Source organism: Myotis lucifugus, unplaced genomic scaffold, assembly GCF_000147115.1.
Source record: "Myotis lucifugus unplaced genomic scaffold, Myoluc2.0 scaffold_351, whole genome shotgun sequence".
Taxonomy (NCBI): Eukaryota; Metazoa; Chordata; class Mammalia; order Chiroptera; family Vespertilionidae; genus Myotis; species Myotis lucifugus.
Window position 1 is genome coordinate 264,191 of NW_005871399.1, and position 24,024 is coordinate 288,214.

The following is a 24,024-nucleotide window of genomic DNA, read 5'->3' on the forward strand; positions in this document are numbered from 1 at the left end:
TTAGTGACTTTGAGCATGTTTTCATATGTCTCTGGGCCTTCTGAATGTCCTCTTTTGAAAAGTGTCTATTTAGGTCCTTTGCCCAGTTTTTGATTGGATTGTTTATCTTCCTTTTGTTAAGTTGTATGAGTTCCCTGTAAATGTTAGAGATTAAACCCTTATTGAAGATAACATTGGCAAATATGTTCTCCCATGCAGTGGGCTTTCTTGTTGTTTTGTTGATGGTTTCTTTTGCTGTACAGAAGCTTTTTATTTTAATGTAGTCCCATTTGTTTATTTTCTCCTTAGTCTCTCTTGCCCTAGGACAGTGATGGCGAACCTTTTGAGCTCGGCGTGTCAGCATTTTGAAAAACCCTAACTTAACTCTGATGCCGTGTCACATATAGAAATTTTTTTATATTTGCAACCATAGTAAAAAAAAGATTTATATTTTTGATATTTATTTTATATATTAAATGCCATTTAACAAAGAAAAATCAACCGAAAAAATGAATTCGCGTGTCACCTCTGACACGCGTGTCATAGGTTTGCCATCACTGCCCTAGGATCTGTGTCTGTAAAGATATTGCTACTACATATGTCTGCAATTTTGCTGCCTATGGAGTCTTGTAGAGTTTTTATGGTTTCCCGTCTTACATTCAAGTCCTTTAGCCATTTTGAGTTTGTTTTTTTGTATGGTGTAAGTTGGTGATCTAGTTTTCATTTATTAAAGAGGCTGTTTTGACTCCATTGTATGCTCTTGCCTCCTTTGTCAAATATTAATTGAGTATAATGGCTTGGGTCAATTTCTGGATCCTCTATTAACCAGCAGTTCTCAACCTGTGGGTCGTGAACAATGAAAATACATCCTGCATATCAGATATTTACATTACAATTCATAACAGTAACAAAATTACAGTTATGAAGTAGCAATGAAAATAATTTTATGGTTGGGGGTCACCACAACATGAGGAACTGTATTAAAGGATCGCGGCATTAGGAAGTTTGAGAACCACTCTAATTAGAAAAGAGGATCAGAGTGATTATTTCCATCCAATATGACTAGAACCATGACAGAGATAAGCACAGGATAGCACTGGGCCCCAGGGGAGGGTACCTCGCACAGACAGGAAAAGGTAATTAGAAAGACTCTCCTAGAGTACATACCCTTGACCAGAATCAAACCTGGGACCCTTCAGTCCGCAGGCTGACGCTCTATTCACTGAGCCAAACCAGTCAGGGCTCTTCTCCTCTCTTCTTTTTCTCTAGAAGAAGGAAAGGAGAAAGGCAGAGGGTTTTGAATCTGTACCAAAAGGAGGGAAAAAGAACTCTACATGGACACAGAGCAGTCCAAGTAAGACCCCAGAGGCTTTAAATAGTGTACAAGTTGGGGAATTATGATGTGTTCCAACCATAAAGTGAAAGAAAGGATGGAAGGAGATGAGGTTGGAGAAAGGGGTCCCAGGCTGTCCTCACATGGAAGTCATTACAAAGCCTCTTTCCCACACTCCCTCCTCACTCTCTTTCTCCTTTTCACCAGGTTCATCTATTTGCTTTAAAATAACCCCTCAATTGAAAATTGAAAACAGTTCAGGAAGGAAGACTTGCAACATAAATGGCATCTGTGAATGCGCTGGAAATTAATCCGTTATATACATCATTCTTTTTGAGGTTGTTTTATTTTCCTTCTAAAGAGCCCAGGCTGATTTGGCTCAGTTTATAGAGCGTCGTCCTGTGGACTGAAGAGTCTCAGGTTCGAATCCGGTCATAGGGGGAGCAGAGGGGGAGGAGAAGGGGAGCTCAGTTCAGCTATGCTACCTATCCATTTGGGAGGATTGCTTCGCTTCTCCAGATGTTGGTTCCTTGGTCTGTGCATTCTGAGCGTGGAGCTAGCTGTCCATTAAAGGTCCCTTCCAGCTCTAACATTGCACTAGTTGGTTTTAGACCACCCTGGCAGCCGTGTTAACTGGGTTCAGGAGTAAGAGAAGTCGTCCAATCAACACATTTTGATTACAGTACCGATTGTGTGAGGGTGTATCTATGGAAATAAGAAACTGTATCATGATGAACTCCCACCTCTACACGTCAGCTTCCTCGGTTCAGCAGAAACTTTTTTTCTAACCTTCAGGCACCCGCCCGAGATCAAGATCACGTGCCAGGCAGCGGCGGGGGTTGCCATGGAGCCCGACGCGGACAATAATCGGAAGTGGTCCTTGAAAATTACTTTCCCAGGAAACTTGTATTTGAAAAACAATACCATTCTAATTTGCTTTTTCCTAAACTCATAGAGATAGAATCGAACTCTCGCTCGCAGCACAGAAAACGTCGCTCTCTGAAGAACAAAATGAACTAACAAGCAAAACACAGAAGTACACGCATAGAGAGCAGGCTGACAGCTGGTGCGGGGGGGAGGGGGGAGTTGAGGGGCTGCGGGGAGTGGAGAGATTGAGTAAAAAAAGAAAAAAGAGGAAAAGAAAAACCTCGTGATCACGGACAACAGTGTTGTAATTGCGGGGTGTGGGGCGAGGTGGAGGGCTTAGGGGGGAACACATGGTGATGGAATTGGACTTGGCTTGGGGTGGTGAACACAATACAGTGTACAGATGATTGTGCACCTGAAACCTGTATAACTTTGTTGGTGTCACCCCAAAAACTCAATAAAAAGGAAGTAAAACAATCCCAGGACCTCGTCCCGAGAGGAACTGCCAGTCCTGCGGCGGCGGAGGCGCGGGAACCAAGAAGCCAAAGGCACCGGTTCTCCTCGGAGCGCTTCTCCGAACGGACCAGCCCCCCCTCCCCCGCGCGGTTGCTGTGGAGACCGAGCGAGCTGTGGATGCCGAGAAGCGCGGAGGCTTGGCCTTCGCCGTCTGCCTGCCGAGGGGACTCACAGGACCGACGCCAACATGGTTAGTGGCGCTGGACAGGGAGGGAGAACTCTGAGTAAGCCCTGGGGCTGGAGAGTCGAGGTTCCCAGCGCCCCTGTCGGTAAAGTCCAGACGTGTCAACCGAGGGTGGTCTCTCCCTGCCTTCCCCGCGTGCCCATGGGGGACAGGGATGCAACTGTAAATACCTCGGTGCGGGCTTCCCTCCCGATCCTTTCTTTCCCGGCACCGGAGCTGCGCGTGGCCTGGAAAGCAGGCCCAGGGAAGGAAGGCCGAGCGGACAGAGGCCCCCGGAAAGCATCTCTTGCCGCACCCTAACTGGAGAAGATCCAGGAGTTGGGAGTAGCTATTTGGTTCAGCACAGTGCGGGGCCATGGCCCTTGTGGTAATAACACTTATTACCAAGAAGAGTTTAATAGGCTTCTCTGGGGTTCGGTGTGAAGGATTCGACTTGCAGATCCTGGAGCTGTCACTGTTGAAAACTGACCATCATACCTGGATCGTACAGCTGCCTGTCGTTTCTTTCACAGATGCTTTCACGGGCCAAACCTGCTGTAGGTGGGGACCTCCCCCACACGGACAAAAGGAAGAAGAAGGGCAGGAAGATGCCAAAGCTGGAGGAGCTACTGTCACAGAGAGATTTCACCGGAGCTATCACCCTGTTGGAGGTAATGTCCAAAGAAGGTTGCTTCGTAGGAGGTGAATGCCAGGAACAGGGGTGAATGCGTAGGTGCATGCTGGTTGCTATGCGCTGGAACAGGTGGGTGCGTTCGGGGGCTTCCTGTACGTCTAGTCAGGCAAAGATTCCAGTTTCCCAGTTAGCTACAAATCTGATTAAAGATGAACTATAGGCCTAGCTGGTGTGGCTCAGTGGTTGAGCCTCTACCTATGAACCAGGAGGTCATGGTTTGATTCCCAGTCAGGGCACATGATGGGGTTCCCCGAGGACCCCAAGTAGGGGGTGTGCAGGAGGCAGCCAGTCAATGATTCTCATCATTGATGTTTCTACCTCTCTCTCCCTCTCCCTTCCTCTCTGAAATCAATAAAAATATATTTTTTAAAAAGACAGACATATTTATTGAAGGACACTTTTAATTATATCTAGCCCCCCTAATGGTGAATCCAGCCTAAAAATATGGAGGGTCATTTAATAGTCAGTTCATACACTGTTTATCCCAACCCCTGACCAATTTATGATGTATACCGGTTCTAGGTTATAAAATTTTGATTAAATTTAATCTACTATGCTTCATGCTTATTGTCTTAAATACGAAATCTTCAGAAAATATTTCAATCTCTGTGGCAGTAGTTCTTAAATTTAATATCTCTCCGAACCACCTACGGTGCTTTATATTCCTGGACGTCTGCCTTACAGATGGATTTATTTATTTATTTATTTGAGAGAGAGAGGAGGGAGAGAAAGAGAAACATCAGATGTGAGGTTGCCTCCAACATGCACCTCAACTAGGGATGGAAACTGCAACCTAAGTGGTGCACAGGGCAAAGCTCCAAACAATTGAGCCACCCAGCCAGGACAGGGATTCTGATTCTTTACAGAATCAGTCCACAGTGGTGCTAAGGAGCCTGTATTTTAGGCAAGTAGCCTGCGTGCTTCTGACGTAGGTGGTCCCAGGACAGTGCACTGTGAGAAACTGCTTTGTGGAAAACACATGCTATAGGGGAGTGAAGGAGAATGAAGGGGTGCACCAAAGAATGTACCGGTGATGCTTGACAGCAAGCGTGCTTGTCGTACCACAGTCATTTCTCCAAAGCACGATTATAGGCTTAATTGTTTTAATTAGCTTTATATATCTTTCTCAGTCTTCCATGGGTAGTCCTACATTTTTTTCCTAGTGATCTGGTATGGAGCACATTATTTAACTTTTTAAAAAAATTTTTGATTTTATAGAGGGAGAAATGTTGATTTGTTGTTCCATTATTTATGCATTCATCGGTTGCTTCTTGTATGTATGTGCCCTGACCAGGGGCTGAATCGGCACCTTGGTGTATCGGTCAATGCTCTAACCAACTGAGCTACCCGGCTAGAGCTGTTTAACTTTTTTGAACCAGTCTTCTCATCTTTAAAGCGGGGAGTTGACTTAGAAGGACCTTTTAGCTCTGTAAATTAGTGGACTGAGTGGTGTGTATATGTCTAATTTTTGTCAGACTCTGTTTTTTTTCTCTCTCTCTCTGTTTTTAAGGCAATGACCACATTTTCCTTATGTGTAATCCCACACTGCCTTTACATAGAGTGCCATGATGTATAGGAATGGGAACTTCCATGGGTAGGGATGAGGAAGTCTTATGAACTCTCCTTAATTCCTGGGATAATTCAGGGAGACCTCAAATAAGAATAAGGATTTCTTCAGATCTAAGGCACTGAACTTGAATTCACAGCATTTGTGAGAGGAGAATTTCTAATGTGATGGAGTTAACTACAGGAGTAACTTCTTATCCCAGACAAGAAAGTATCAAAGAATACCTTCATCTTATAATAATTAAAGGCATCCAATATTTTGTAGCAATGACATGTAAATATGTGTTTCACTATTTAATTTTTCACCCATATTTTTAAATTTTCTTTTTATTTTGAAAGAGAGAGAGAGACATTGATTTGTTGTTCCGCCTATTTATGCATTCATTAGTTGATTCTTCTTCTTTTTTAATCCTCATCCAAGGAGTGAGGATATTTTTTTCATTGATTTTTAGAGAGACTGGAAGGGAAGGGGGATGGGGAGAGAGAGAGAGAGAAACATCGATATGAGAGAGACACATCGATTGGTTGCCTCCCACATGCACCCCAACCAATGGGGGGTGGAGATGGAACCTGCAACCTACCTGTCCTTGGCGAAACCCAAAACTCTCCAGTGTGTAGACTGATGCTCTAACCACCTAGATACACTGGCCAGGGCCATTGGTTGATTCTTATATGTGCCCTGAATAGGTATCAAACCTGAAATCTTGATGTAATTCCTGGCTAGGACCTCACCTATGTTTTTGATTTATCAATCTGTGGAGTGAAAACCTCTTACCTTACCAAGGTTTCAGACTCCTTCCTTAGGGATCAGTCCTTTCCTCCAACATAGGGCTTTTCTTTTGTTGACTGAAGAATTCATAAATATTTGTTCCTAGTGGACATATGATGCCAATCTTCTGAACATCCTTAGCTCCCATAGGTCCTGGTAAGCCTGTTCCAGGGTCAGAGAGTGCTTTAGTGACCTGTCCTCAGTCAACTGTTATAACCTCTGAGTAAATATATGTGTATTTTAATGGGACAGGTTTGAACCATGAAGCTGAATGTGGTAGAGCATGGAGGGTGAGAACATGGGATTTGGAGTCAAACATGACTTTAAGTCCCTGCCGCCACCCCTACTGGCTGTATGGCCTGGAGCTTATTGCTTCATCTCTCTACTTTCAATTATTTTGGATTAAATGTTTTACATAATTCTTATGTTTTTATATATCACCCAGAATTGGTATGAGGATAATGCTTAAATACTTTCTGGAGTGAGGTGTCAGCAAATACAGAAAAATAAACATGAAGTGTTTTAAAATATCAATTTCTGTAATAATTAGAAGGTAATTGTGCTGAGTTATATAGGTATCAGTTTAATTAAATTGGATATTCATTTGTTTCTATTATTTATGATTTTTTATTATAAACTGATAAATTAAAACAGTAATTTAATGTAGCATTTTTTTAAAAAAAAAAAAAAAACAAGAACAAAACAGGGGTTACTTTAAAAAGTTTTTCTGTGATTTTTTTTCCATGAAATTTTAACCTGAAGTTCAAACGTCATGTTGGGGAACAAGAAGAGGATACTAATTTGTGGATTGGATACTGTGCTTTTCACCTGGGTGACTACAAGAGAGCTTTGGAGGTTAGTAAAAAGAAAATTTATAACAGAAGGGCTTTGAAAATGTTATTAAGCTTTGTATATAATAATACATGCTTATGATAAAATTCAAACAATATAGAAGGGTACAAAGTAAAAAGAAAAAAAACTGTTCCCAATTCTACTTCTTTGTTAATGGAGGCAGCCATTGGCTCTTTTTTGATGAGTTGCTTCAGAATTCTTCTTTATATGTTCAAGTTTGTGTATATATCTTGTTTACTTTTGCTTTTAGATATAAATTAATGAGGTTGTACAACATATTAACATTACTATTTCTTAAGAAAGTCTTCAGGAAAGGAAAAGTAAACCATTTTGATAGAAAAGTTTTTATGAGTCTTTTCTCAAAAGAAGTTCATTTTTATTTGTTTGGTTATTTTTTAGAGATATGAAAGATTACATTATCTTTAGTTTTGAAGTTGTTTTTCTTGGTCATTGTAATGAACAATCTATAAGATTATGGATCTAGATAAAATTATAAATGCCTTATATCAAGCAATTTTTAATTCATAAATGAAATTGTTTAAACATTTCCCACATATTCTTACTCCCAAAATGTAATCTAAGGGTATTTAAAGAACCTGCATAACTAAAATGGAAGTATCCAAGATCAGGTAATGTGGTGAGATGAACAAAAGCAACAAAATTGGTGAAGGAAAAGAGAAGATGTGAAAAGGACAGTATAGAGCAGTGATGGCGAACCTTTTGAGCTCAGCGTGTCAGCATTTTGAAAAACCCTAACTTAACTCTGGTGCCATGTCACATATAGAAATTTTTTGATATTTGCAACCATAGTAAAACAAAGATTTATATTTTTGATATTTATTTTATATATTTAAATGCCATTTAACAAAGAAAAATCAACCAAAAACGTGAGTTCGCGTGTCACCTCTGACACACGTGTCATAGGTTCGCCATCACTGGTATAGAGGCTGGTAGTGTTTGTGAAAGATGTAGGAGAAAGGAGAGTAACCCAAATGTAATAAGAAAAAACAGAGGCATCTAGTATAGACTGATAAATAGTAAGAGTATATGGAAAGTGTAGTTGACAAAGTGAATCTCAGAAAGAGATTGTGGGCAGGGGGAAAAAAAGGCTTTTAAAAAATGTAAAGCCAAATAAAGCCAGAGAACAATTAGTGAAATTGGTAGTGTAGTAATGCTATCAGATTTTAAGTTAACTGAACCTATGCATTTTTATAAAGTATCTTTTGTATGTCTTTTTAAGTTAGTAAAAATAAAATATTTTCATAACTTTTCATTTATGCAGTTTATAGCTCATATCATTGTTAAAAAGAGGAAAAAACAAGTGTAAGAGTCTATGGACCACAGTCCTGCATGGGTGGGATTGAGCTTTAGCTGCACTATTTCGTTTGTTTGTTTGTCTTTTGTTAATCCTCATCCGAGGATATTTTTTCATTGATTTTTAGAGAGAGTGGAAGGGAGGGAGGGGGAGAGACAGAGAGAGAGAAATATCGATATGAGAGAAACACATCAATTGGTTGCCTCCCACACACGCCCCGACTTGGGAGAGATCAAGCCTGTAACATTGAGCCAAACCAGGTAGGGCTGCAGTGTTTTTAACCTTACAGGTAGGGAATAGTTGAGCATTCAGATTCCCTAAGTATGAAGTTTTCCAATCTCAGTAAGAAATCCTATTCCATCAGAGAAGGATGGCCCATCTATTGCGTTATTGCCGAAATAACATCACTGCTTAATATATATTTCAGGAATATGAAAATGTGACAAAAGAGGAAAATTGCAATCCTGAAGTCTGGGTGAATCTAGCCTGTACCTACTTTTTTCTTGGAATGTATAAGCAAGCTGAAGCTGCTGGATTCAAAGGTAAAGTGGGCCCCTTTAATGTCTGGTATTCATCACTAATTGTAAGAGTCATTTTGGAGATTTAAAAATTTATTTAATTTCTTTTTCTGTTGATGAAAGTTCAAGTGATATTAGAAAGCTAAAAAATAGCTTTACTCTTCAAAGAATATTGGATTTGAGCAAATTGATGTTTGTGCTCTGGCCGGGAAGCTCAGTTGGTTAGAACGTCAACCAAACACACCAAGGTCGTGTGTGCTGCTCCCCACCACCCTTTCTTAGAAGGTACAGCTTCTGGCAGAAGAATGAGGGGAGAAAAACGGCAGGGCATCTTTCTTAGGCCCCAGCTTGAGAGCATGTTCATGCTTTTGGTGGGAGTGGGGGACAGTGGTTCAGCTCTTACGGATGTGGATTTTATAGCTGCTGTTTCTGCTTCTGAGTGAGAAGCCAAGTAATTTCAGCATGAAGAATCTGTACATCTTTACGTTTACTTTACTTGTCAAGACAGTAATTTTGGAGAACTAGACTCAAATTTGCAAACAAGAGTAGGGCAAAGGGAAATATGGGAGGAAAGATTAAGAATTAGAGTATGAATCAAATTAAAATCAAAGAAGTGTAGAGAAAGTGGGCAAGGTAATGTATTTTAAGAAATTTGTGCCCAGGCCAGTGTCACTCAGTTGGTTGGTTGCAGGTTTGATTCTGGTCAGGGCACATACCTAGGTTGTGGATTCGATCTCCCATCCCCAGTCAGTGTGTGCATTGTTATTTCTCTCTCTCTCTCTCCCTCCCTCTCCCTTCCTCTCTCTCTAAAAAAAAATCAATAAAAACATATTTAAACCAACAAAAAATAAATAAATTTGTTAGTGAAGAATGTATTCCAGGGTAGAATTCTTAGTGAATTAACTGACATACATATTTAGAATTTCAGCTCAAATTCATGGAAAATATGGAACTTAAAGCCTTTCTTGATTTGTACCCAAATTGTGTCATATGTACTAATGTAGTTTTCCTCACTTCTTTATAAGGGCCTTTAAGTCACTTGCTTTATCTGTGCCTAGAACAGTGTTAGACACACAGAAGGTGGTCAAGGTAGCTATATATCTTTTCATTGTTTCTAAATTTTTATTTATTGATTTTAGAAAGAGAGGGGGAAAGGATAGAGAGAGAGAAATATCAATTTGTTGTTCCACTTATTTATGCATTCATTGCTTGATTCTTCTATGTGCCCTGACAAGGGATGGAAACCGCAACCTTGGTATATTGGGTCAACACTCTAACCAACTGAGCTACCTGGCCAGTACTATTTTTATTTTTTTATACATTGAAGTATGACTTTTTGCTGTAAAGAGATATAGGATTGAGTGTACAGAATTAGTAAAATTCTCCAAGAGTGCAAAGAGGATTTTGAACTTGAAAGGTGTTAACCTTTTTGCTTGGCTGCCTGTTTCATTGTAGCAGATTATCATGCTAGAAGATCTATGGAGTAGAGGCTGGTCTAGCACTCAATAAAATATGGTGGTATAGCCGAAACCGGTTTGGCTCAGTGGATAGAGCGTCGGCCTTTGGACTGAAAGGTCCCGGGTTCGATTCCGGTCGAGGGCATGTACCTGGGTTGCAGGCACATCCCCAGTAGGAGATGTGCAGGAGGCGGCTGATCGATGTTTCTCTCTCATCGATGTTTCTAACTCTCTATCTCTCTCCCTTCCTCTCTGTAAAAAATCAATAAAATATATTTTAAAAAAATATGGTGGTATAACTGTAGAAAAAGAGATTTCAGAAGGAATTGACAAAGCATACTGGGGAGAACAGCTGAATGAGAATGGATTCCTACATGTATTGAAATGACCATAACTGTTTATTTCCAGTGTTTGGTTCAGCGAACAGCACAGTGGTGGGCTGTGGTCCGCCATAATAGAATCAGGTAGAACAAGTGATGGGGAAAAGCAGAGCCTTAGGACATTTTTCTTCTGGTTCTTGATGCTGTCACACAGGTGGAAACTAGACTAAAATAATATGTATTGTTATGTAGCAGAGATATACCAGGAGCAGATAAGTAAGGATTTGGGAAGGGGACTAAGTGCCATGGCAATTAAGTTCTTTAATAAGCAGCTTGGATTTTTCTTTTTTAGCTCCAAAAAGCCGACTTCAAAACCGCCTCCTCTTTCATTTGGCTCACAAGGTATTCCGATTTCACACTTTTTTTAAAAAAATTTTTTTCTTTTTTTTTTCTTGTTACCAACAACGGTAAGAAATAATTAACTAGAAATTCTTGTTATGTCTAGTGGATTGAAACACAGATCATAATAAAATGTCTGTCTTTATCTGTAAAAACTCTTTTTCATATAAAGTCTACTTTGTCATATTTATATAGCTACACCAGATCTTTTTTGATTACTGTTGGCTTGTTATGATTCTTTACATCCTTTTACTTTCTACTTCTTTGTATCCTTATATTTTAAATGTCTCTCTTGTAGACAGCATATAAAAAAGGGTAAAGAGGTCCTGGCTAGGTAGTTCAGTTGGTTAGAGTGTTGTTCCAATACATCAAGGTTGTAGGATTGATTCCCCGCCATACAAGAAACAACCAAATGAATGAAATGCATAAGTAAGTGGAGCAGCAAAATCAATGTTTCTCTCTCCTGTGTCTCCCTTCCTCTCTCCCTCTAAAATAAAAATTTTTTTAAAAGAAGCCTGGCTAAGTCAATGAAGGAAAAATACCACATGATCTCACTCATTCATGGATAATAGAGACCATTATAAACTTTTGAACAACAATAGATACAGAGGCAGAGCTGCCTCAAACAGATTGTCAAACTGCAGCGGGAAGGCCAGGGAGGGTTGTGGGGCAGGAGGGAGGGGGGTAAGAGATCAACCGAAGGACTTGTATGCATGCATATAAGCATAACCAATGGACATAAGACACTGCGGGGTAGGGGAGGCCAGGGGATTGTCAAGGGCGGGGGGAAAAAAAAAGGACACATATGTAATACCCTTTGTAATACTTTAAGCAATAAAAAAATAAAATAAAAAAAAAGAAAGAAAAAAAAAAAAAAGAAGCCTGGCTGATGTGGCTCAGTGGTAGAGCATTGACCCATGCATCAAGAGGTCACTGGTTCCGTTCTAGGTCAGGGCACATACCCGGGTTGTGGGCTTGATCCCCAGTAGTGGGCGCACAGGAGGCAGCCAATCAATGTCTTGCTCTCACATCAATATTTCTCTCTCTCTCTCCCTTCCTCTCTCTAATATCAATAAAAAACATATTTTTTTAAAAAAAAGAAAAGATAAAGAGACAAAGAAAATAAGGAAAGGGAGAAAATATCAAGAAAGAAATAGAAAAGAAAAAGAAGGTAAGAGAAAGAGGAAAGAGGGATCAAATAAGTTATATGACCTCTAACTTAAAGACTTTCCATTGTCAAGACTATGCCTCTAGAAGCTATTTTCATTCTTTCTCTGAAGGATAGACAAAGGAGAAGATAAGAACTGAAGGGAAATAGAGAGAACATAGAAACAAAATAGCTGGAGGAGGAGGAGTTAAAGTCTCTATAATGTAGGTGTTGATATCTCTGACTATAATCTAATATGAATTTTATTTAACATTAAATTTAGAGAGAGGAAGGGAGGGGGGAGAGAGAGAGAGAGAGATACTGATGTGTTGTTCCACTTATTTATGCATTCATTGATTGTTTATTGTAGGTGCCCTGACTGGGGATGGAATGTGCAACCTTAGTATATCAGGACAACGCTCTAACCAACCGAGCTACCCAGCCAGGGCTAATGTGAAACTTTACATGTCTTTTTCTCTCTTACATTTTAGTTTAATGATGAGAAGAAGTTGATGAACTTCCATCAGAATCTTCAGGACATCACGGAAGATCAGCTCAGTTTGGCCTCAATCCACTATATGCGATCTCACTACCAAGAAGCTATTGATATTTATAAGCGAATTCTGCTAGATAACAGGTCTGTGTTCTTTTATGCCTACTCAAAATCTCATTTTCTTAGTTTCTTCTGTAACTAGTTTGGCCAAAGACATAGTGTCCTTTAGATCTAGTATCACCATGTGTTCAAATCTGTTAGCTAATCTGGTGAGCGTAAGAACTCTTTATTGTCTAAGGTTTCTCCACCTTTATTTCATTATCACCCTTCCAAGGAGCCTTTTTAGACCCTTTTTCCCCCTAATTGCCCTCCCATGAAATTTTAATACCACATATATACTGTATATTTGTTTATGTACTGTATGTATAGCTATGCTTTGTATATAAAATTAGTATAATTTCCCACCTCTTTATAAGAACCAATTATTGCCCCATTTATGAGTGATATTTCCCCTATTGAAATTGTATGGTCTAGGTCAGAGGTCGGCAAACCACGGCTCGCGAGCCACATGCGACTCTTTGGCCCCTTAAGTGTGGCTCTTCCACAAAATACCACGTGCGGGCACGCACGTACAGTGCGATTGAAACTTTGTGGCCCATGCGCAGAAGTTGGTTTTCGGCCTGGGCGAGTCTATTTTGAAGAAGTGGCGTTAGAAGAAGTGGGGGGTGGACATATAGAGAAGTTGAACGAAAGGAGATAGACAAAACAAGTATACAAGATGAGTATGGATGGGAGAGTTGGAAGGGGTCGACCTCAGTGAACGTACCTCAATCAGATTGAGGATGTTTTTAGCAAAGGCCAGCTTAGGAGTACCCTAATTAAGTTAATAACAATGTACCTACCTATATAGTTTAAGTTTAAAAAATTTGGCTCTCAAAAGAAATTTCAATCATTGTACTGTTGATATTTGGCTCTGTTGACTAATGAGTTTGCTGACCACTGGTCTAGGTGTATCAATTTCAAAGTTGCAGTACATTTTAGGTAACTTGGTGATGAAATTGGAAAAATTAACATTGCAACTTTATCACTGACCACTTTGCCTCTCTCCCACATCCCCAAAATATCTCACCCACCTCTCTTCTCCCTTCTTTTACTTTCACAGTCTCCCACTCATTCCCGTTTTAAGTCATCAGGTCTACTTGCCTTGACTGTCCATCTTCTGTATGGTGTGTGCTTATTTGCATTTATACTCAATTATGTTGTATGTTAGTTTTTTTTAACATGAACAGGTAGGAGTTAAACTTTTCACTTGCTTCTCTAATTGTCATCCCTTTTTCTACTTATCAAAACATCCAAAATTACAATACCAAAAGAAAAATCCTACACTGATTACACCTTGCCTTCTTTCTTCAAAAGGCAAATTCACATCCTCTTTGCCTTGCTGTTCTTCTTGGCCATTAAAAAAGTCTTTGTAGTTTGACAGCATTTCTGTTAACCTTTAATTCTTTTATCTAATAGGGAATACCTTGCCCTTAATGTTTATGTGGCTCTGTGTTACTACAAGTTGGATTACTATGATGTGTCTCAAGAAGTTCTGGCCGTTTACCTTCAGCAAATTCCTGATAGCACCATCGCACTCAATCTTAAGGCCTGTAATCATTTTCGTCTTTACAATGGCAAAGCAGCTGAGGTAGTGATGGAAATTCGTTTTTTAACTTAATTCCAGTTCAAATTACCCTATGCTTCCCAGGTTATTCATGAAACTATTATCTTGATCAATACCCCTTTGTTATTGCCAGTGTGATTCTATATGAACCTAATTATTTCAATATTTCTATTTACCAGATATTCTAAAAAGAATCTTGACTTCTAAATTCTCTGTGTATACCTAATACATTGTAGAGGATCTTTTCCTAGATGCCCTACATTAACTCAAATATGTTAAAATCAGATATTTTCACTTCTTCCTCCAAAATATTTTTGAGGCTCTTTGGTTCAGTGTCAGCAATATGTAAATCACATCCGATCCTAGGGTATCCATCACTCTCTTCTCTTTCATTCCCCATCTAATCATTTACCAGTTCCTACCAGTTCTGTGTTCTAGATATCCCTTTTGTCTGTCTGCTTTCTCCTTTGCCACTGCTCTAGTCCTCATCACTTATTTCAGTTCTTTCCCTGCCTCTAGTCTTGTCCTCTCCGGCCCAACCAGTGAGTTTGCTCCATACGCCATACTCTTTCTCTCTGACTGCCATAGCTTTGCGTACACCTTTCTCATTCCTGGCTGTCTTCCTTTGGTTGGTACACTTCAGTGTCTCCTTCAAGGTTATTATAAGAATCAATAGTGGTAGACGTTTTATAAATATTTAGAACTTAGCTACCTTATAAGTTCTGTGCAGAGCACTTTATATCCTTTATTTAGTTTCCCTCACAACCCTGTTGTAAATTCTGTTAGAGCTCTCTTTTTATAAGAAACTACTGAGAGTACACAGGAGGCCATACATTATGACCCCCCTTTTATTTAATATTTCACACACACATACATGCATGCATATATACACATGTATATAGCTATAAATATATGTAGATAGCATGTTCTATACTATAGCTATGTACAGATTTGGTTATTTACGGGGTGGGAGTAGGATTACAGTTGTGACTATGCAGAACACAAGAATTTACTTTGTGTTATTATTTAATTGTTTTATTATTTTTCCATATAAACAACTATAAACTTATTTTGCCCAACCTTGTACAAATTTTTTTAAAAGAATAATTTATTAAAGAGAGAGAAAGGGAGAGGGAGAGAGAGATAGCAACATCAATTGGCTGCCTCCTGCATGCCCCCTACCAGGTATTGAGCCCAAAACCTGTTGGTGGTAATTGAACCAGCAAACTCCTGGTTTACAAGATGGTGACCAACCAACTGAGCCACACTGGCCAGGTCTTGTACACATATTTTTAAATTAACTCTATGAGGCAACCATGTTTGGAAATTATTTCTTGGGCATTACTTTATGTCAGAAGCCACCAAAATTTAAAAGTAAAATTTCTGCATGTGTCAAAATTTTAAAATCCTACCCTTATCCGAAAAACAGTTTTAACTGGTATCATACCACCCAGCGTAAGAGGAGGAAAGAAAGAAACTGAAACCAGCAAATTGACTATATCAAGGTAAAATTTGTGAAAATGTAATAGCAAGGAACTTACTTCATGCTGACAGGATATTCAACTCCTCAGGGAAACAGTGTGTAGTAGTTGGCAGGGAAGGAGGAGGGGTGTAGAGCACATGTCTTTAGCATAAGCCCAGATTCACTTTCTGTGGCTTATGTCAATAAAGGTGGTTAGTTGTGGCAAAAGAAATGCCTGTCAATTAAATTGCTCAGTATGCAATCGAACAGTCCATTTATATATTACATAAAATACATTCTTGGGTATGCTCATTTCAACTAAAGAGTCCCTTGAGTCTATCTAATTGGCTAGTTTCCAGCATCAGCAGTTTAATAGTAAACTGGGTTTGCAATTTGATCTCTTCAGAATTTTCATCCTTGGTAAGAACAAAGAAAAGAAATATATTTTTGCCTTTCTACCTTGAATCAATCTTGGGGACATTGCCAGTTTTATTTGCACATGTTCTGTCTATAGTCTGGTGTGAGTAGCATGGTTAACCAGTATTCTGTAGGTCTAGTGCTATCCAAGTCAGGTTGCCAAACTGCACTTCCCATCTCCAAAAGGCATGCTTTTTCATTTGAAATTGTCAGTGAAGCTTACATATCTATATATATAAAAGCTTAAGCCAGTGATGGCGAACCTATGACACGCGTGTCAGAGGTGACACGCGAACTCATTTTTTGGTTGATTTTTCTTTGTTAAATGGCATTTAAATATATAAAATAAATATCAAAAATATAAATCTTTGTTTTACTATGGTTGCAAATATCAAAAAATTTCTATATGTGACACGGCACCAAAGTTAAGTTAGGGTTTTTCAAAATGCTGACACCCCGAGCTCAAAAGGTTCACCATCACTGGCCTAAGCAATCAAATGACCAGTCGACTGGTTGCTATGACACGCACTGACCACCAGGGGACAGATGCTCAACGCACAGGATCGGGCTCCCTCCTGTCCAGATTGGGCCTGCGGGGATTGGGCTCCCTCCTGTCTGGATCGGGCCTGCGGGAATCAGGCCAAAACCAGCTATCTGACATCCCCCAAGGGGTCCTGGATTGCGAGAGGACGCAGGCCAAGCGGAGGGACCCCACCAGTGCACGAATTCGTGCACTGGGCCTCTAGTAAATTTATAATTCCCTATCACTTTGGCCTCATGTGTTCCTCCTTCAGCAGCCCTAACAGCTCTTCTCTAGTATTCATGAAATAATTTGTAATGATTGACTTAATTCTTAATGTACTTTTAATAACTTAAGATTTTACAAGTATCAAATTTAGGTCTCAAACCCATGTCTATCTGACTTTAAGGCCCTCTAGTCTATTGATCCATTTGTCTACTCCTGCTCTCAGCACCATACTGCCTTAATTACTACAGCTTTACAATAACATTTCACAGGATTCAGTTAGCTAATATTCTATTTAAGATTTTTACGTCAATACTTATCAGTTTGATTAGTCTATAATTTCTATTTGTCTCACCTATTTCTTTTTCTCTCCTTTTTGAGTCATTTTTTGGATTGTTTTTGATTGGCTATTTTTATCTTTATATTTTTCCTTTGCTAGTTTTATATGTTAGTGCTTACCATAAAAATTACCACAGACATCTTTCATTTAACCAAGGTTAATGTTAATTCTCCTCCTAAGCAATACAAAGATTTGACAATATTTTTACCTCATTTACCACCTTCCTAAATCATATGCTATTTTTGTCTTGTTCTTTAGTATCATATTTTTAAAAAGTATTTTTATTGATTATTTTTTTTTTTTTAGAGAGAGAGGAAGGGAGAGGGAGAGAGGAAAAAAACAACAACATTGATTGATTGTCTCCTATACACATCCTGACTTGGGACCAACAGAAACCACAACCTGGGCATGTGCCTGACTGGGAATTGAACAGGCAACCCTTTGGTGCATAAGATGACACTCAACCAACTGAGCCACACCAGCCAGGGCTTTAGTATCATATTAAAAAAAAAATTATTGCTGTTAAATCTATTCATTTATTTGGTGTTACCAACATTTAAATATCATAGTTTTTCCTTCTTATTCTTTTTTTTTGGGGGGGGTACCTATTTTATTTTTTAATATATATTTTTATTGTTAATAGTATCACCCATGTCTCCCTTTTAATTTTTACTTGTAACTGAAACCTTTAATCTGGGATTCTTTTCCTATTAATTGAAGTAAAATTTATCCTTCGGGCCCTGGCCAGGTAGCTTAGCTGGTTAGAGCATGATCCTGATACGCCAAAGTTTCAGGCTCGATCCTCAGTCAGGACACATACGAGAATCAACCAATTAATGCATAAATAAGTGAAAGAACAAATCAATGTTTCTGTCCCTCTCTGTTTTTCTCTCTCCCTTATTCTCTCTCTAAAATCAATAAATAATTTTTTAAAAATTAAAAATAAAGTTTTCCTTCAGATTTCCTTTAGTGAGAGTCTGGTGGCAAATTCTGTTTTTGTTGGTCTTAAGATGTCTTTATTTTGCTTTTATATATTATAAGATATTTTCATTAGGTATAGAGTACCTATTGGCCCATTGAAGATATCTTTCCATGATCTAGCTCCATTTTTATGTTAAGAAGTTAGCTATCATTCTGACTTTATTTGAAAGTAATCCATCTTTTTAATAAAAATTTAATTTTAAAAACTTCCCATTGTTTTTTATTTCCTTCAGTTTTACTATTATTTAACTAGATGTGAACTTTAAAAAAAAAATTGTCCTCATGGGACTTACTGAATTGGTGGATTAATGAGTCTAATCAGAGAAAATTCTCAAAAATTTTTTTTATTTTTTTTCAGATTTTTCTTCTACCCATTGTTGCTCATATTTCACTCAGGAACTTCAATCAGGCACATATGTTAGACCCTTTTACAGTATTGTCTAATCCTACCCTCTTTTCGTTATTTTTCCTCCTTTTGTCTCTCTGTGCTATACTCTGCAGAATTTCTTCACACCTGTTTTCCCATTCACTAATTCTTTCTTATGACATGTCTAACCTACTGTAAAACCTAGTATAGGGGGCTCTAGGGATTTCAGGGCTATCAAAGAAACAGATATGACCATGAGGTGACAATAGCACCCACAAACTTTATTTGGGTGACTCTCTGAAAAGTTTTGGAGGGGGGTCTCTTAGAGCATGTGACTGTCTGGAGGCTATGGCACAGAGACCACCATCCAGAATGGGAGGAGGAGGGTGCAGTAACTCCAGGGAGGAGGGGATTTGGATAGGAGCTTATTTGTCTAGAGGATGTCTCTCAGCAGCAGGGAGGGAGTGTCGGAGTCAGAGACTGCTTGAGGTCTGATAGGCAACAGCAGCTTAGGTTCTTTTTAAAAAATATGTTTTCATTGATTTCAGAGAGTGGAAGGAAGAGGGAGAGAGCGATAGAAACATTGATGAAGGAGAAACATCGATGGACTGCCTCCTGCATGTCCCCTACTGGGGATGGAGCCCGAAGCCTGGCCATGTGCTCTGACCAAGAGTCAACTGTGACTTGGTTCGTAGGACACGCTCAACCAATTGAACCATGCCAGCTGGGCAGGTTAGGTTCTTTATAGCTCTAGGATTTATCTTATCTATGGCTAGCAGATATCTGGAAAGTTTGTGAAATATGAAAACCAGGCAGGGTATCAAGGATTAAAAATGTGCTTATTTGGGCTACATTTAAAACAAACTGGATGAGTAAAATTTAACCTGATTTTTTAAAAATGTTTTTTAGAAAGCTTTTGAGCTAATGGGTCTCAGCCTGCTGTGAAAATATAAACAAGCGGGGGGCCAATATACAGTGGCCATTTTGGGCTCATTTATATGACACTTAGCCATCCAGTTACTAATTTTGTTTAAAATATTTTATATTTCTAAAAGTTCTTTATTTCTTAAAAAAATCTTCACTTTTTATCATTTCCAGTATTATGCTTTTAGGATTGTCTTTTATTGTCTTGAACATAGTCAGCATACTTGTTTTGTGATCTGAGTTTAATAATTTGAATTTATGAAATTTTTGTGGCTCTAATTCTGTTTTTTCTCGTTTCTCCTGGTTCTCCCTCGAGGAGTGTAGTGTCTTTGTATAGTAATAATTTAAGGCCTACAATGAAGGTACTTTTCTCCCTAAGTGATATGCATTTTCTATGTCAGACACCCCGGAGAACTGTCAGTTTGGGACCACTTTGAACCAAGCTCAAGGCATAAGATTGCCTGCACTGCCTTTGCAATCCTAGCTGGGCGATGATCCTGTGTCAGGGATGTTCCAGTTCTGTTCATCCTGCCCTTGCCAGTGGAGCTCTGTGGAGTCCTGGCTGATTGTGGGGAAGGGTGTCCTGCCAGACTCCCTGTGCAGGTCCTGGGCTTTGTTTTTTGTTCTTGTTGCCTGGCAAGACTATCAACAACTAAAAGTTTTAATTTTAGCCCAGCCAGAGTGGCTCAGTTGTTTGAATGTGGTCCTGTGCACCGAAGGGTTGCTTGTTCAATTCCCAGTCAGGGCACATGCCTGAGTATCGGGTTTAGTCCCCAGTCGTGGAACTTGTGGAAAGCAGCCGATCGATGTTTCTCTCTCTCAGCATGTCCGTGGGTGAGGATTAAACATAAATAAATAAATAAATATTTTTTAAAATTTTATAGAATCAATAAAGCCTTCAGGGAAATAATGGTTTTCATGCTTGCTACCTTCTCTAGGTTCTGTTTTCCCCTTCATTTTTGGTCTGGCAACTTCTTACTTTCTTTGGTATTCTTAAGAAAATATTTAAGAGTATGTCTATTTTTATTCAGTTGTTTTCAATGAGAGCATTGATTGAATAATCTAGCCCAGTGGCTCTCAGATTGTGATCTGGGACTACAGTTCATGGAATCTGTAAAACTTAGTGTAGGGGGTTCCAGGGATTTCAGGGCTGACCAAAGAAACAGATATGACCATGATTGCCTGAACTGCCTATGCCAGTGGTTCTCAACCTTCCTAATACCGCGACCCTTTAACCCTTTTCGGTCCAACGTGGAGGCTGACTCGACAGATCAGGCGCTAGGAGCAGGTCCAACGTCGAGGCTGAGGTCGACACAGCAAACCGGTTCAACATTCAATCCCATCAATTAATTTGGACCAGACTGTTTGAATTCCAAAAATAAAATTGGACCACAAAGGGTTAATACAGTTCCTCATGTTGTGGTGACCCCCAATTTCATTGTTACAAATTGAACATAATTAAAGCATAGTGATTAATCACAAAAACAATATGTAATTATATATGTGTTTTCCAATGGTCTTAGGTGACCCCTGTGAAAGGGTCGTTCGACCCCCAAAGGTTCGCGACCCACAGGTTGAGAACCGCTGGCCTATGCACTCCTAGCTGGGCAATGATCCTGTGTTAGGGATGTTCCGGGGCCTGGATTGTGTGAGGCGAGCAACCTGCTTAGGTGCAAAATTGAAAAGTCAGCAATTGCATACTGCACAGATGTGAGTGGTGCTGCTTTAAATCTGTGTTGTAGGCACCTACTTGCCTCACCCTTAGTTCTGGCTAGCCCTGCCGGAGATTTAAACTATCTTCAGAATACTAAAAGATCTCTTTCCACTTTCGTTCTCTCAAGTGTTCAATCAAGTTTTCCAGAGATAGTGTGATTTCAAAATAGTTCAAATGCAGTTGCAGATATGCCAATCTAGCTGTCCTCTATTAAGCCAGACATTAAAGAGATTTGCAAGAATGTTAAACAGTGAGACAGGCCAGTAAGCCAGGACGAGTGGAATAGGGAAACTGAACAGATAGCTGAACAAACTGGTTGAGCAATTAACAACCAGATACAGGAGTTCACCTCCCTAGAGATAACACTCAGGCCTCAGTTGTATTTCATTCAGCTCCAGGCCCAGAAAAGCAGCAAAAACAGATGGGACCAGCTCAGGGACTAATGACCCCCTGGCACTGACCAATCAGTGGAGACCATGACCTTGAAAGAGCACACATGGAAAACGGATGAATATTCTGCTGAAACCCTCCCCTAAGATACCTGCCTGCAAGAGAGAGATAAAAACCCTCAAGACAAAGGACTCAGCTCTTACTCTCCCTCCAGGGAGCCAACCTGCGCCATTTCTTTCCCCTCTTCCTCTACAGGCGTGCACCTCCTAAACTCTGAGGGTCCCCAAGGGACTCACAACCAGGGGAGCCATGGGCAGCAGCCGCTCCTCAGACTAACCCTCAAACCTGTCTCCAAGGTCCCCTTTTCTCTGACTTCCCAGTGAGCCAGAGCTCTCCTGTTGCTTTCTATGCTAAGCCCTTTCTTGTTTCACTGTCCCTAGCTTTAATAAACACACCCTCATACTCATCTGGACTCCTGTGGTGAAATCTTTCCTGCATGAAATCAAGAACTCACACACTACCAGCTGGCCCTAGGCGGACCCGTTCAGGGCCAGGTCCCATTCTTCTCATAAAATTTTTGTCTTGGAAAATATAGTTGTTTTAAATTTTAAAAAGTTATTTATGTTAATGTATAGTAGATTTATATTTTTTGACTAATTGAATACTTACATTTTTTGTTTTAATTCAATAAATAATGATGGCTATAACCCACATAAACAACAGCTGTTTGGGATCCTTAATAATATTTAAGATTACAAAAGGGATCTTGAGATTTCAAAGCTTGAGATTATCTAGTCTAATATTACCCAACACTTCGGAATCGCCGCTGTGATCAAGAGAAGAGATTAATAAAAGGATTGCTGAGTAGACATGCACTCCTGTCTGAGGCCACGTAGAACAGCTTATAGTGGTTAGTGTGCATAATCAAGAATTTAATCATTTTATCCACAAAACCTTAGCTACCCACTGATGAAAGTAGAAAAAGGAGGAAGAGAGGATTACTCCAAATCCTAGATTGGCAAGGTAGAGATAGCAGAAAGCTGTGGAAGGGGTGAGTCTAGTGTCTTAGTAAAGACACTTAGTAAATAACCATTTATTCTAAGGGGTGTTAAGGGGGTAAGAGAATGCAGAAGAGGTCTAATAAATAATAAAGTAGAAGGAAGAGGTATTTTATTTGATTGATTGATTTGAGGGAGAGAGAGAGAAATGTCAATTTGTTGTTTTGCTTATGTATGCATTCATTGGTATGTGCCCTAACCAGGGATCCAATCTGAAATCTTGTACAAAGATGATGCTATAACTAACTGAACTACCCTGCCAGGGTGGGAAGAGGCATTTTAATTGAGTTATGTAAACAAACAGCAATTCAGTAGGAAGGAGTTACCCTGAGAATTCAGGATATAGGTGGAATGGTCAGATTGAAGGGTCAGCCTCAGTTGCTAAAAGTTTAACTCCTTACCCAGCCGGTGTTGCTCAGTGGTTGAGTGTCAAACCAGGAGGTCGCTGGTTCGATTTCTGGTCAGAGCACATGCCTGGGTTGCCAGCTCATCCCTAGTAGAGGGTGGGCGGGAGCAGACGATCAATGTTGATGTTTCTCTCTCATCAATGTTTCTATCTCTCTCTCCCTCTCCCTTCCTTTCTCTCTAAAATCAATAACAAAAACATATTTTTAAAAAAGAAACTTTAACTCCTTTATTACCTTTGGCCCTGAGAAAAGACTAACTCAAGGAGTCTTCAGACTTGGGTTCACCAATTTCAAACTTGCTGGTTAATATAAGGTTCAAGTCACTAAACTTTTATAGGCCTCAATGTTCTCAACTGTAAATGAGGATAATCATAATTACGTTATTTCTTAGAATCCTGAGGAACAAATGAAATAGCATGTTAAATTCTTTGAAGCTATAAAGCATTGTGCAAATATGTGGTGTTAGAACTACATATGTGTTGTTTTCATAAGTCTTTCCTTTTTCAATTTCAGGCAGAACTCAAAAGCTTGATGGACAATGCTTCTTCTTCCTTTGAATTTGCGAAGGAACTCATCAGGCACAATCTGGTGAAGAATAGTTCCCCGTCTTGAGTGACTTGAGTCCTGTCCTATTTCCTACATCTCAGCCGTTAGAAAGATGAACGAAGGGAGATAGCTCAGCAAGTATTCCTCTACTCCAAGGGAACTCCTTGCTGTCGAGGAGAGAAAATGTGTTTATAAAATATCAGGTCCTTTTATCATGGAAATCCTTAGTGGGAGGGCAGTAATATATAGTGTGGCCAAAAGTAGGTTTATAATTATAATACAAGTAAATAATACCATAATAAATAATAATACAAGAATAAACTGTTTCATGTACTTGCAACTGTAAACCTACTTTTGCCCATATAGAGGGTGGGGCATAAGTAGGTTCACAGTTGGTCATATGGAAAATAACACAATCCTATATAATAAACAGAAACAAAAAACAGGAAATATGCAAATTAATCCTTACAGCCTCACAAGATGGCTGCCTATGACCAGGCCCGCAGTGGGGTTAGTGAGGGACGACCAAACGACTGAACAGCAGGCAGCGTAGGGTGACCAGGCCGGCAGGGGGGCCATGAGGAGCAACCAGGCCAACAGGGGGGCGGGGCAGTAGGGG

General features: G+C 39.6%; 1 protein-coding gene across 3 annotated transcripts in view; it reads left to right on the forward strand.

The window, feature by feature from the left end:
- The first annotated feature begins 2,553 nt into the window (after positions 1 to 2,553).
- TTC26 (tetratricopeptide repeat domain 26) overlaps positions 2,554 to 24,024 on the forward strand; it is a 39,147-nt gene continuing 17,676 nt past the window's right edge. The window contains exons 1-8 of one of the 3 annotated variants that reach the window (XM_023764827.1): positions 2,554 to 2,885; positions 3,392 to 3,529; positions 6,650 to 6,742; positions 8,482 to 8,596; positions 10,702 to 10,751; positions 12,387 to 12,532; positions 13,907 to 14,078; positions 23,373 to 23,447. In XM_023764827.1, the coding sequence (XP_023620595.1) occupies positions 2,883 to 2,885; positions 3,392 to 3,529; positions 6,650 to 6,742; positions 8,482 to 8,596; positions 10,702 to 10,751; positions 12,387 to 12,532; positions 13,907 to 14,078; positions 23,373 to 23,447 (792 nt within the window). In that variant the 5' untranslated portion in view covers positions 2,554 to 2,882. Of the gene's footprint in view, positions 2,886 to 3,391; positions 3,530 to 6,649; positions 6,743 to 8,481; positions 8,597 to 10,701; positions 10,752 to 12,386; positions 12,533 to 13,906; positions 14,079 to 23,372; positions 23,448 to 24,024 lie in introns of those variants that run through there. The other 2 variants (XM_006101335.3, XM_023764828.1) reach the window with 2 other exon arrangements.